Below are 15,000 nucleotides of genomic sequence, written 5' to 3'. Positions count from 1 at the left end.
TAGCACAGCGGACAGTGATTGGCCCGCCTGCCTGCCTGCCTGCCTGCAAGGCCTCAAGCCCTGAACCGCTACCAACCATGCAAAACTGAACAGAGTGACAGATAAAATCATGCAAAGCAGTTGGGTTGTTTTGTTCCCCGGAACCCGACACAGTTCTGGAACCAGAGACAGGAAATCACAGCAGGGTCCTTCCCATTCAGAAAGCTCTTCCAGTTTCCTTTTTCTTCTCTCCCTTCCTCCAATGAAAATCGAAATTCCAGTTGTTTCCATGTTCGTGGGAATCAAGTCAAGATCTTGTTGTTGTTGTTGATTTTTTATTTCCATACTAGAACCTTCACGGGTGAACCCCAGCCGAGCACATGAGGGGAAGTGGGCCTGTCCCTTCGATGACATCGCTGTGTGGCTGTAATTTGATTGGATGGCAGCTGCCAATGGGTCCCAGAGAGGAAGGGTCCCACATAAAATGTCATAGATTTCATTACGAAGTGGAAAAATATAGGACATTGTCATAACGAGTGGTGTAGGTTTGTTGTCTGCACAAGGGTGTGTATCCCCGGTGCTGTAGCCCAACAAAGGGTTAATAGTCATCGTAAGTGTTGAGGTCAGTGAAGTATGAATTGGTGTAAGTCTTCCCGGCTAGCTGGGGGTTGAAGTACTTATTTCTTTCCTCCAGAATCAGGTTGTTCTTATTGAAAGCCTGTGAAGGACAGAGAGAGAATGAAGAATAGGAGGAAGAGAAAGAGAAAGAGGATGAGGTAGAGGAAGAGGATGAGGAAGAGGGTGATGAAGATGATGATGAAGAGGGAAAAAGGAAGAGGATGAGGAAGTGGAAGAGGATGAGACACAGAGAGAGCAGAGAGAGTCAGTGTCAACTGTATTGAAACACCATGGTGTAATTAAGCAATAAGGTCCGAGGAGGTGTGGTATATGGCGAATATACCATGGCTAAGGGCTGTTCTTAAACACGACGCATCGCGGTCATATACCACAAACCCCAGAGGTGCATTATTGCTATATAAACTGGTTACCAACGTAATTAGAACAGTAAAAATACATGTTTTGTCATACCCGTGGTATACGGTCTGATATACCACGGCTGTCAGCCAATCAGCATTATGGGCTCGAACCACCCAGTTTAATATGATGATTCAGTCTAAATGGCTAATGAAAGCTGAAGCTTAATTAAGGGAATGTATCCAACAGGAAAATAATCCTTGGAGCAACAACATAACAATCAATGGGAGGTCACTACATGAATGAAGCATACCATCTCAAAGAACAAGGCCAGAACATTGACAATCCCAACAGGCTGGCAACAATGATAACCACTGAGGAAGTACAGTGTGTTTTGGTGAGAAACCATAGTCTACTGATCTCATCTCTAATGTCTCCACATCAGCCTGTGTGTGATTAATCAAGTCAGAAAATTAGGAAACGCCACAGGGTATCTCTGTCCTGCCCTTCTCTATGGTTCTGTGAAGATACCGTATGGTTCTGTAAAGATGCCGTATGGTTCTGTGAAGATGCCGTGTGGTTCTGTGAAGATGCCGTGTGGTTCTGTGAGTTCAGAACTCTGAGGTCAGTGCAACCTCAGCAGGTTGTTTAATTGATGTGCGTCCCTCTGTCTCATAAATTTGTCAATGAGGTGTAAGGCTGTGACGATACAAACTCTTTGGTCCTTTAAAAACCTGCTGTATGTAAAATGTTGTGTGCTATAGCTTTGAAAATAAATACATGTGACTCGAGGTGAAAATATAATGATGTTTGTTTCCAACATTAGGGCTGTTTTCCTAAAGAAGTTAAATCCGCTTTGTGTTTTGTTTAAATGCCATGTTAGTAACGAGTATCGCGATACTGGTATCATCTCGGTCCTAGATAAGTCTACTCTGAAAGTCCCTGGAGGCGGAATAATTCATCAGTTGATGATGCTGCGTTTTGTTCTTGATTGATGGATCCATATATGAACTCACGGGAGATGTGAACGCTGAGCACATATAATATTATTCTATCCCCATTACATTTTCATGACTTGCATTGAGTGACCGACAAACATAACTCAATGTCCAAATAATGTGTTATTAGTTGAGTCTAAAAAGACAATTTCCATGTCTAAAATGGAATAAACTACCCATTTTATGTTCACCTTTATTTCTTAAAAGCCTAAATCAGTCTAAAACTCTATTATCTAGTATCTCTTAGTGGCCCCATGGCTGAACTCAGAAATTAACCAGGCTTCTTCCAATCTGACTTTATAGTGTTTTTAGTGCAGTTCAACAAAAGCTGTTGAACAGTTGGGTGGCATTAGAGATAGAGAGAGAAAGCAGACAGCTACGGAGAAAATGAAATGAGTTTACAGCAAGTTCTCTTTCTCCATGGTAACCCATCACATTAGAAAGCCAAACAGAACTAATCAGACAGGGAAATAAAGGGGAAGACAGAAAATTGAAAAACCAACACATGCAAATGAAAGGTGTCAGAACATGGCGGACGTTTCAGAACGGAAAGAGATGAGTGGATAATACACTGCCTTCTCAAAAGTCTATGGGTAATCCAATGGCAGGGGTGGACAACACCGGTTCCTAGAAGTCACAATGTCTGCTGGTTTTCATTATTTCCTTCAGATCCAGACCTGGGAGACCAGCTGATCTAGACCAGGGAGACCAGCTGATCTAGACCAGGGAGACCAGCTGATCTAGACCTGGGAGACCAGCTGATCTATACCTGGGAGACCAGCTGATCTATACCTGGGAGACCAGCTGATCTAGACCTGGGAGACCAGCTGATCTAGACCAGGGAGACCAGCTGATCTAGACCGGGGAGACCAGCTGATCTAGACCTGGGAGACCAGCTGATCTAGACCTGGGAGACCAGCTGATCTAGACCTGGGAGACCAGCTGATCCAGACCTGGGAGACCAGGTGAGCGCACTCTCTGATCAATCAACCAATTGATCAACATGAATGGATCAATTAAAAGCCTGAACAAAGTGAAGCGCGATGGACGAGAGTTGAGCTATCCTAAAAGCAGCAAAGCTACTGACTAAGTGCCAGAGAGAGAAGAGAAAACCAGCAGACATTACGGCTCTCGAGGACCGCAGTTGCCTTCCCCTGGCCCTATGAGATGAGTATGAAAGAATGGGATTCCTGAGCAATGACAGAGAAACTGAGTCTACCCCGACCTGACGCACACAGGAAGCACCACAGGAAGTGGGGGCACGGTGGAGAGGAAGAGGAAGTGGAAGGAGGTTGTTGATAGGCTAGGAGGTGGGTCAAGAGGCGGGATGTTGTAGAGGTCAGAAGTCAGTAGAAAGTTAGTAGAAAATCTCCAAGCCACGCATGGACACACCCATGTTAGTAGACAGAGGCTGGCACATGCCGGGGTCGTCCAGGGTCAAGAGTACAGACACATCGGGCTGCGGGAGGAGAGGAACGGGCAAGAGTCATCCTTACTGGATTCACAATGGATGACTAAGTTCTACTGTACCCAGGGGACCACATGATCATCCTATGCCCTCTATAAGGTAGGACACACTACGGCGTCATTCAAAATGACAATATTTCAGCTAAACTCACTGCCTTTGTCTCAATGGCACTCATCTTTCAGAGCTCACCTAAATTATGAAGATGTTATATGTATATTCAAAAGTACAACCCAGCTATTAAACAAGAGTAAAGACTGAGGCAGAATAAAGACTCTTTTTGAGTTTTTCACTGAGCCAAATAAGCATTGTCCATATTCATTTTCCTCTATCCATAGCTGCAAACTGGATTCCACTCACACACCAGACTCTAATTACATGATAGATGGACACTTCTCAAATCTTTATTCTGCTATGAAAACTGCATTCCAAGACATTAGTTCTGCGCCAGAGAATCCATTCACGTTAGACAGTGTGTCTGTTCAGTCATTTATAGAAGATGTATACTCTTCTGAAAGTCAGCTCTCTGTCCACACTCGCTAGACTAACTCAATACGCTAACTCGCTAGACTAACATAATAGGCTAACTCGCTAGACTAACATAATAGGGGCTAAACTCGCTAGAAGACTTAACTCAATAAGGCTAACTCGCTAGACTAACTATAGACTCGCTAGACAACTCAACGCTAGGATCGTACGTAACCAATACGGTTAAACTCGCTTAGACTACATAATACGGCTAAACTCGCTGTAGACTGAACTGCAAAATAGGCTATACTTGCGCCCTACTAGGACTAACTACGCAATAGGCTAACTCGCTGGACTAACTCAATAGGCTAACTCACTAGACTAACTCAATCGATACGTGGAACTGCGCTAGATAGGACTAAACATAATAGCTAACTGCTAGGACTAACTCAATTAGTGCTAACTCACTAGACTAAGACTCAACTCATACGCTAATCTCACTAGGACCTAAAACTCAATACGCTAATCTCTTATGACTAATTCAATTGACCGCTAACTCGCTAGACTAACTCAATACGTTAACTCGTATACAATAATGGCTTCAACTTCGTACCTATTGACTTTCCAAACCAAGCCTTGCCCCGTCAACAGAAATCTGGTCAGAGAAAATTGATAACTAACTAATATTATTGATGTATTATTTATTTAAATCAGGAGGTTCTACTGTTATTAAACACGAAGACATGGATCCTATTCACCCCGTTTTAGTCACCGTAAGCTTATGTACATTGTTGATACTACTTATTGTATCATTGTGATACTATGGAGTACATTGTGAACTATGTACATTGTGATACTGTATCTACCATTTGTGACATTTACATTGATTCATTAAATTTTGTTAGTAACTTATGAGAACAGCAGTGTAACATCTAAAGTGGCTATGAGGAAACAGATCAGTTTGCAGTCACACAGAGTGAGATGCAGGAACCACCCCACACCAAGTAAAGGATGAACTACAATACTATAGACCAGCCCAGGGTTTCAGTACTTATAGACATCCAGGGGTTACATGTGGACTTTATAGTACCGAGCCCAGGGGTTTACAGTACTATAGACCAGCCCAGGGGTTTACAGTACTAATAGACCAGCACCAGCGGGTTTGTACAAGTAGGTCACTACTAGACCAGCCCAGGCGTTTTACAGCCTGTACTATAGAAACTAGCCCAGGGGTTTCTACAGCTACTATAGACAGCCAGGGTACAGTACTATAGAACGCCCAGGTGGGTTTACAGTACTATAGGACCAGCCCAGGTTTTACAGTACTATAGACCAGCCCAGGGGTTTACAGTACTATAGCCAGCCCAGTGGGTTTACAGTACTATAGATGAGCCATCCCTGTGTTATACAGTACTATAGACCAGCCCAGGGGTTTACAGTCACATAGGACCATCCCAGGGTTTACAGTACTATAGACCATGCCAGGGTTTACATACTATAGACCATCCCAGGGTGTACAGTACTATAAGACCAGCCCAGGGGTTTACAGTACTATTAGACCAGCCCAGGTGTTGGGTTTACATACTATAGACTCAGCCCCAGGGGGTTCACGTACTATAGACCATCCAGGGGTTTACATACTATGTAGACCTAGCCCAGGGTGGTTTACAGTACTAGACCATCCCAGGGGTTTACAGTACTATAGGACCATGCCCAGGGTTTACAGTACTATAGACCAGCCCAGGGTTACTGACATACTATAGACCAGCCCAGGGTTACGAATACTACTAGACTCGAGCCCAGGGTTACAGTACTATATGACTAGCCCAGGGGTTTGACAGTACTATAGACCAGCCCAGGGTTTACAAGACTATTTTAGACCAGCCCAGGGTTTACAGTACTATAGACCATCCCAGTCGCCAGGGTTTACAGTACTATATACCAGCCCAGGCGGTTTACAATACTATAGACCATCCCAGGGGGTTTACAGTACTATAGACCAGCCCAGTAGGGGTTTACAGTACATAGACCAGCGCCCAGGGTTTCTTACAGTACTATTAGACCATCCCAGGGTTTACAGTACTATAGACCATCCCAGGGTTTACAGTACTATTAGACCATCCAGTGGTTACCCAGTACTATAGACCAGCCCAGGGTTTACAGTACTTAATGACCAGCCCAGGGGTTACAATACTATAGACCAGCCCAGGGTTTACAGTACTATAGACAGCCCAGGGGTTACAGTTACTATGAGACCAGCCCAGGGGTTTACAGTGACTTATAGACCAGCCAGGGGTTTACAGTACTATAGACCAGCCCAGGGGTTTACAGTACTAATGTTTCCCGTCCAAGGGTTAAGTGCGCACTTATGCGGCAGCCCAGGTTTACAGTTACTATAGACAGCCCAGGGTTTACAGTACTATAGACCATGCTCAGGGGTTACTTCGTGTACTATAGACCAGCCCAGGGGTTTACAGTACTATAGACCACCCAGGGGTTTACAGTACTATAGACCACCCAGGGGTTTACAGTACTATAGACCAGCCCAGGGGTTACAGTACATTAACCAGCCCAGGGTTTACAATAGACAGCCCAGGGGTTACAGTACTATAGACCAGCCCAGGGTTACAGTACTATAGACCAGCCCATGGGTTTACAGTACTATAGACCAGCCCAGGGGTTTACAGTACTATAGACCAGCCCAGGGTTTACAGTACTATAGACCAGCCCAGGGTTACAGTACTATAGACCAGTGCCCAGGGTTTACAGTACTATAGACTAGCCACGGGTTACAGGGTTACTATAGACCAGCCCAGGGTTTACTAGTCTATAGAACCAGCCCAGGGTTTACAGTACTATAGACCATCTCAGGGGTTTACAGTACTATAGACCAGGGAGACCAGCTATCTAGACCGGGGAGACCCGGGGAGACCCGGGGAGACCCCCAGACGAGGGTGATTGACCGTTCATCTTGAACTTCTTCCATTTTCTAATAATTGTGCCAACAGTTGTGCCTTCTCACCAAGCTGCTTGCCTATTGTCCTGTAGCCCATCCCAGCCTTGTGCAGGTCTACAATGTTTCCCCTGATGTCCTTACACAGCTCTCTGGTCTTGGCCATTGTGGAGAGGTTGGAGTCTGTTTTGATTGAGTGTGTGGACAGGTGTCTTTTCATACAGGTAACGAGTTCCAAACAGGTGCAGTTAATACAGGTAATGAGTGGAGAACAACGGAGGGCTTCTTAAAGAAAAACTAACAGGTCTGTGAGAGCCGGAATTCTTACGGTTGGTAGGTGATCAAATACTTATGTCATGCAATAAAATGCAAATTAATTACTTAAAATCATACACTAATGTGATTTTCTGGATTTTTGTTTTAGATTCCGTCTCTCCACAGTTGACAGTGTGACCGTATGCATGAAAAAAATGACAGACCTCTACATGCTTTGTAAGTAGGAAAACCTGCAAAATCGGCAGTGTATCGGCAGTGTATCAAATACTTGTTCTCCCCACTGTATATAGGTTTATCCTAGACTGACACAGAGTGTGTCAGTATACAAACCTTAATGGCATCCACCGAGTCGTATTTGTCCAGTTTGTTGATGTGGTTGGTGATGGAGGTGTTGAGTGGTGATGCTGAGATGGGGTGGATGACTGTAGCATCGTGAGACTGCTGCTGGTAGCGCTGGCAGTAGGTGTACACCAGTAAGGTGACCAAACACCCCAGGATAGAACTACTCAGGCCTACAGCGATCATATGGAACACGTTGAAATCTGGAGAAGGGAAGTAGAGAGAATGCTTTAAATGATAAAACATTTGTGTAACACTGTTTTTATGGGTAAAAATGAGCAGTCTGCACAAAGACTGGCGTCGCATTAGAAACTGTGAATGAGCTCATTATTGATCCCCCCCCAAAAAATCACACTACACACGACATGAAATATTATGCTATCACATTATCACACTACATTATCACACAACATTATCACACTATCACACTACATTATCACACAACCGCACTACATTATCACACATCACATACCATTATCACACCACAGCACAACATTATCGTGCTGCATTATCATAATACCACACGGCATTATCACAACATCACAATACATGATCATGCTATCACACCACATTATCATGCTACCACATTACATTATCACAATATCACGCTACACAGTCACACCATCACACTACATTATCACAATAGCACACTAAATTATCACACTACATTATTACACTACATCACCACACTACCACACAACATTATCACGCTTCCACACTACATGATCACACTATCACACCACATTATCACGCTACCACACTGCATTATCACAATGTCACACTTCATTATTACACCATCACATTACATTATCACATGACATTATCACACTTTATTATCACACCATCACACTACATTAGCACATTCCATTAACACAATACCACACACCATTATCCCACTTCATTATCACACCAGCACACAACATTATCACACTACATTATCCCACTATCCCACTACATTATCCCACTATCCCACCACATTATCTCACTATCAAACTACATTATCCCACTATCCCACTACATTATCCCACTATCCCACTACATTATCCCCACTATATTTATCCCCACATATTCCCACTACATTATCCCACTATCCCACTACATATCCTCCACTATCCCACTACATTATACTCACTATCCCACCACATCTCATTATCTCACTATCCACTACATATCCCACTATCCCACTACATTATCTCACTATTCCCACCACATTATCCCATTATCCCACTACATTATCCACTATCCCACTACATTATCCCACTATCCCACCACATTATCTCACCATCCACTACATTATCTCACTATCCCACTACATTATCTCACTATCCCCACTACATTATCTCACATCCCACTACATTATCTCACTATCCCACTACATTATCCCACTATCCCACTACATTATCTCACTATCCTCACTACATTATCCCACTATCCCACTAAAGTATCTCACTATCCCACTACATTATCTCACTATCCCACCACATTATCCCATTATCCCACTACATTATCACACCCAGCACACACCATTATCACACTACATTATCTCACTATCCCACTACATTATCCCACCATCTCACTACATTATCCCACTATCCCACCACATTATCCCCATATCCCACAACATTACCCCAATATCCCACTACATTATCTCCCACTACCCACTACATTATCCCCACACATTATCACACCAACACACAACATTATCCCACTACATTATCCCACTATCCCACTACATGAACACATACGCACTCATACCTCCGCATCTTCTCTCCTCCTGACTGGAACGAGCGATGGAGACTTCTTAAAAAAAGAAGATAAAAAGAGATAAGTAACAGAAGCACAGACTTGTTACCCTGGAAAACGGGATAGATACGAGGGACGCGTGTGAGCATTATATTGAGACTGAACCAGAGGATGATGACGCCCATCACCAGGTACACCTGAAGAGGCTTATGGTAAGTAGCGAATGATAAGTAGCGCATGATAACTAGCGAATGATAAGTAGTGTATCAGGCCTCATTAATAGAAATTAAGTACACAACTCTTCTAATAACCTTGATGGAGTGCGATGTCATTACCATTCCCATTCATATTCCCATTCCTATTCCTATTCCCATTCCCATTAAAACAGATTAGTGATAAGGAGCTAGACACATACTGGTGTTTCAGACAAATAAAGTGATTCACACTTATCCCCTAATATAGGTTACTGTCATACCACTGGAGTACACGTATCCCCTAATATAGGTTACTGTCATACCACTGGAGTACACTTATCCCCTAATATAGGTTACTGTCATACCACTGGAGTACACTTATCCCTAATATAGGTTACTGTCATACCACTGGAGTACACTTATCCCTAATATAGGTTACTGTCATACCACTGGAGTACACTTATCAACTAAGATAGGCTACAGTCATGGAGTACATTACAAAAGGAAGTGTGAGCCAGTTTTGAAGAAGTTCAAATGTTTTATTATCTATGGGTCGCTAAGTGTTAGATAGTCCAAAGTGTCCATTCATACTATGTGGAAGACGTCAAAGCGGAAGACGTCAACGTGTGTGTGTGTGTGTGTGTGTGTGTGTGTGTGTGTTGTGTTTGATTGAGCCTTCAGAACTCAGAGAGAGAGAGTAAGAGGTCTAATTATCCAGAGGTGTAGTAGACATCAATGTTCTGGTGTGTCTCACATTACACCCTGTCAATAAGGGAGATCCCTGTCAGGACACACATCAATACTACTTGGGCTGTTGTGTGTGTGGTGCGTTCATGCATAAATGTGTCAACTCAAATCAAGTCAAATTGTATTAATCACATGCGCCGAAAAACACATGTACAGTGAAATGCTTCCTTACGAGCCCGTAACCAACAATGCAGTTTAAAAAAACTGGTTGCACATTTGGGTGTGTGTGTGTGTGTGTGTGTGTGTGTGTGTTGGTGTGTGTGTGTGTGTGTTGTGGTGTGGTGTGTGTGTGTGTGTTGTGTGTGTGTGTGTGTGGTGTGTGTGTGTGTGTGTGTGTGTGTGTGTGTGTTGTGTGTGTGTGTGTGTCACGACTTCAGCCGAAGTCGGTCCCTCTCCTTGTTCGGCGGCGGTCCGCGGTCGACGTCACCGGCCTTCTAGCCACCGCCGATCCACTTTTCATTTTCCATTTGTTCTGTCTTTGTCTTATCACACCTGGTTTCACTCAACCAATTACTGTTATTATTTAAACCTCTGTTCCCCATTGTGTTCTGAGTGATTGTTTTGTGTAATTCGGTCCGTGTTTGTGGGCTATCATTGTTGCCTTGTATATTTGTATTTTTTGAGTAAAGTACTTTTTAATTACTCATATCTGCTGTCCCGCGCCTGACTCCCTACACCAGCACACATAGGACCGTTACTGTGTGCGTGCGTGCGTGCGTGCGTGTGTGTGTGTGCGTGCGTGCTTGCGTGTGTGTTCTATTACCCGGTATAAGTGGAGTCAGGTGGGCAGGCCCTGGTCTCAGTGTGATTTCCTGAACATTGGTTTCCAGTGGGAACAGGACATTACAGTGTCGAACACGCAGCTGGGAGCCAAACTGTCACACTGGCACCATAGGACCAGTTAGACCAACTCTCTGGAGACAGAAAATAACCAAATTATTATAGCTGGACTGCTGTGTACACACGTTTACATTCAACTGTGTAACAAATGCCAAGAGACAAATCATTATGAACATTGAATGGCAGTAAAGTGTGTTTCTAACAGACAAAAACAACTTGCAATGATGAGTTGTCAGGAGAGCTAGTAGACAGACAGGAACTAAAGCAGGTTGTGTGTGTGTGTGTGTTGTGTGTGTGTGTGTGTGTGTGTGTGTGTGTGTGGTGTCGACGTGTGTGTGTGTGTGTGTGTGTGGTGTGTGTGTGTGTGGTGTGTGTTTGTGTGGTGTGTGGTTGACTTGTGTGTTGTGAACTGTGTGTGTGTGTGTGACTGTGTGTGTACCTGGACATGATTGTATGTTACAGAGAGCCTCTTCAGTGTGTAGTCCCAGACATATATCTCCTCCATGGGCTGGTGGGGGGTTGTTGCAGGTGCGCGTCCTCGTATAGTGTCCCCCTCCACACGTCACTGAACACATAGACCAGCCAGACCAGCACGACCAGCTACCATCCACTACACAGCAGGAGAGAGAGGGAGACAGGTGTTGTGGAGGACAAGAGATTGGTGTGTATATCTACGTGAATATGTGTACACATGTGTGTGTGTTCCTGTCAGTGGAGTGTATTCACGGTTGCCAAGGGAAACCAGGCTTCCCTAAAAAAATAACCAAGAAAAAAAGAAGTAAAAAAAAAATATATTAACATGTATATTTTTTTAGTCTCTCTGTGTTTCAGAATTGTCCTTCGATTCAAATGGCTGAATGTATGTCACCGGAGAAAGATTCCAAGCGAGCGAAACAGCCATGAAGACACATTTCAGTTGAATGCATTCAGTTGTACAACTGACTAGGTATCCCCCCTTTCCCTTTCCATCTATCTGATACTGTCTTTTCAAAAGAAGTACGACAGCCTCCCGACTGGCGACGCGGTCTAAGGCTTCAGGCTTCACTACAGATCCAGGTTTCGATCCCAGGCTGTGTCGCAGCCGGCTGTGACCGGGAGACCCATGAGCGTTGTCGGGGTTAGGGGAGGTTTTGGCTGGCTGGGATGTCCTTGTCCCGTTGCACTCTTGTGACTCCTTGTGGCGGCCGGTGTTTCCTCCGACACATCGGTGCGGCTGGCTTCCCGGGTTAAGCGAGCAGTGTGTCAAGAAGCAGTGCGGCTTGGTTGGGTTGTGTTTCGGAGGACGCATGGCTCTCCACCGTCGCCTCTCCCGAGTCCGCACGGGACAAGACTGTAACTACCAATTGGGGAGAGAAAGGGTAATATATAAAGAGTATGAAATTGTTGCCACCTGTAGAATTGAATGCAAGGGAAGCCAGCGAGCATTTGGACTCCCTTGATAAAAAAATTATTAAATAATAACCAATCAGCGTTAAGCTAAACTGAGTGAGCTCAACTGTGAATGGTTCTGGCACACCAAAAAACAAGTGTCAAAGGAAGCCAGTTTGGATTTGGTGTCACTCCTATCAAATCACATTGAGAGCATACGTCATTGACAGAAACATCTTGAATTATTGCATCTCGTTGTTTTGTTGTCCTCCGGTGGCTGGCTAAATAAAATTGTCCCTTTCCTAAATTAGCCATGGATGGAGATAGTGATTTGGACTTGTGGTTTTACTTAATTCTCTTTACTGGCCAATGATTATAACAGTGATTCTGATCCAACCATTAATTCATACATTGTGACCCTGGACTGAGAGAAATTTAACATGTAGCTGGATGTAGAAGGCTAATGTTAACTAGCTAATGTTGCCCATGGAAGGAAGTTAGGCTAGCGAGCAATCATTTTAGCCAGGTAGCCTAGGACAAAAAACTAAAAGCGTGTACTGTATGACAGAGTGACAGACCATTAAGTCAACATGACAGAAGAGGATGTCATTGGCGTTTCTCTACAAGTAGGGTGAGTCAACATGGTTTCTCTACTTGCACGAACGTGCGCACACACACACACACACACACACACACACACACACACACACACACACACACACACACACACACACACACACACACACACCACACACACACACCACACACACACACAGACACACACACACACACACACACACACACACACACACACACCCCACACACACACACAGAAGAGAGAGAGAAGTCCTCATGCTATTAAAACAGTGTTCACCGGACAGAGTTGCTCCCCGCGTTTTGTGAGAAACAAAAGTGGGGTTTGATTAATCTGCCACTGTGTCTCCTAATGTCTCAGCCTTTTAGCCTATATATCACGGTCGCAAGCATATGAACTACCAGGTTATAGAGAACACAAGGCAATTATCAACAACACATAGTTGTAATAGGCTTTTTTTCCCCCTGTTCTCTAGTGATTTACAAACGCAACCACAAAAGAGGAGAGCGGAGCCAGGAGGCAGAGGAGGAATAATATGGAGGAGGAGGGAGGAGAGGAGAGTATGGAGGGAGGGGGAGGAGATGAGTGGTTCAGGAGGGGCATGTTTTAGCATCTGATGAAACAAAACCTGCTAGCTGTCACGTCTGAACTAGACACACGCACACGCACAAAGCACACACACACACACACACACACACAAACACACACCACAACACACACACACACACACACACACACACGACACACACACACACACCACAACACACACACACACACACACACACACAACACACACACACACACACCACACACACACACACACACACACACACACACACACACCACACCAACACAACACACAGAAAGAGAGGAAGAGAGAGAGTGTACACTGTGTTACACTGTTACACGTGTACCACTGTGGACACTTTATGGAACAAAAAGCCTCACATAATCATCCTGGAATATCAAGCCTGAGGTCATGCTGCCTTGGCCTAAAGAGCAGGAACCCGACTTCACCAAAGAATCGGGTAAGCAGACATGTCCATCCTAGCAGAGAAACCTGTGACAGAGGAGATCAGAGCTCCACTGTTGCGCCGTCTAGAGTGATCGAGAAACTGTATTCCCATTCCACCAAACTACCATGGTTGAGAAGCCAGGAAGACTCAGGGAATGCTAAGTTTGTACTAGAGCAGTACCGTAAGCGTCACTCCGCATGAGAGACTGAATCAAACAGGAACATTTACCATTTGGCTACAAATTCAAAAAGGAAATTATCTTAACGAGAAAAAATGCCTCCTTGTGCACGCGGTATAGCCCGCCACTGTAGATCCCCATAGCTTAATGAATGATACCTCTCCATCCTGAATGAGGAAAATCAATCATTTCCAGGCCAGTAGGACTGTGATGTGAGTCTGTGGCGACCTAAAGATGCCAGAAGCTTGTACAAGATAACCAGACACCCTCAGCACACAGGGACAAAACACCTACCTTGGAGTGACAGCATCCCTCCCCATATGGCCCCCCAGGCACAACTATGACAAAGACATGAACCAACAAAAACGGGTCACAAACTCCTCAGCTCTGCGCACGCTGTATGTAACATAGTCAATGGTAGGGCTTCGAGGGACTCCTATGGTAGGTCACCATAGCTTCATCTCTTGCAGTACACATGTAGACTACTTTATCACTGCCTCAACCACAGAGTCTCTACAGACGTTCACCATCAGCCACTGACCACCCCTATCAGACCACAGCCAAAATCACAGTCTACTTGAACCAGAGCATACTCAATCACGAGCCATCATAACCAAAGAACTGAGTAACATGAAAATGACCTATAGATGGAAGGAATCCAGTTGGAAATCTACCAAAAAAACAATTAGACAACAGCAAAATTCAATCCCTTTTAGACAACTCCTGGATAAAACGTTCCACGCCAATACGTGAAGCGTGTAAACTTGGCCGAGTAAAAATCTTAAAGTATATTTGACCTCTCAGCTTCCCCTATCAAACCTAAATAATCTCAAATAGAAAACCAAGAAAATATCTTCGTCTCTGTG

At 44.3% G+C, this 15,000-nt stretch overlaps 1 protein-coding gene across 2 annotated transcripts in view; it reads right to left on the bottom strand.

The window, feature by feature from the left end:
* The window catches only part of LOC112069455 (semaphorin-5A-like), a 10,263-nt gene extending 749 nt beyond the window's left edge, over nt 1-9,514 (bottom strand). Inside the window, exons 1-4 of one of the 2 annotated variants that reach the window (XR_011475340.1) lie at nt 9,209-9,514; nt 7,445-7,656; nt 3,178-3,411; nt 1-697 (exon numbers count right to left, since the gene is read on the bottom strand). The exon at nt 1-697 is cut by the window's left edge and continues 749 nt beyond it. Coding sequence is in view for 1 of the 2 variants with exons in the window: in XM_070438558.1 (XP_070294659.1) it covers nt 578-697; nt 7,445-7,639 (315 nt within the window). In the remaining variant the exon portion in view is untranslated. The remainder of the gene's footprint in view (nt 698-3,177; nt 3,412-7,444; nt 7,657-9,208) is intronic. The other variant, XM_070438558.1, reaches the window with a different exon arrangement.
* Nucleotides 9,515-15,000: the final 5,486 nt, after the last annotated feature.

This window comes from Salvelinus sp. IW2-2015, unplaced genomic scaffold (assembly GCF_002910315.2).
Source record: "Salvelinus sp. IW2-2015 unplaced genomic scaffold, ASM291031v2 Un_scaffold1019, whole genome shotgun sequence".
Lineage (NCBI taxonomy): Eukaryota > Metazoa > Chordata > Actinopteri > Salmoniformes > Salmonidae > Salvelinus > Salvelinus sp. IW2-2015.
This window is presented reverse-complemented; position numbering and strand designations above follow the sequence as displayed.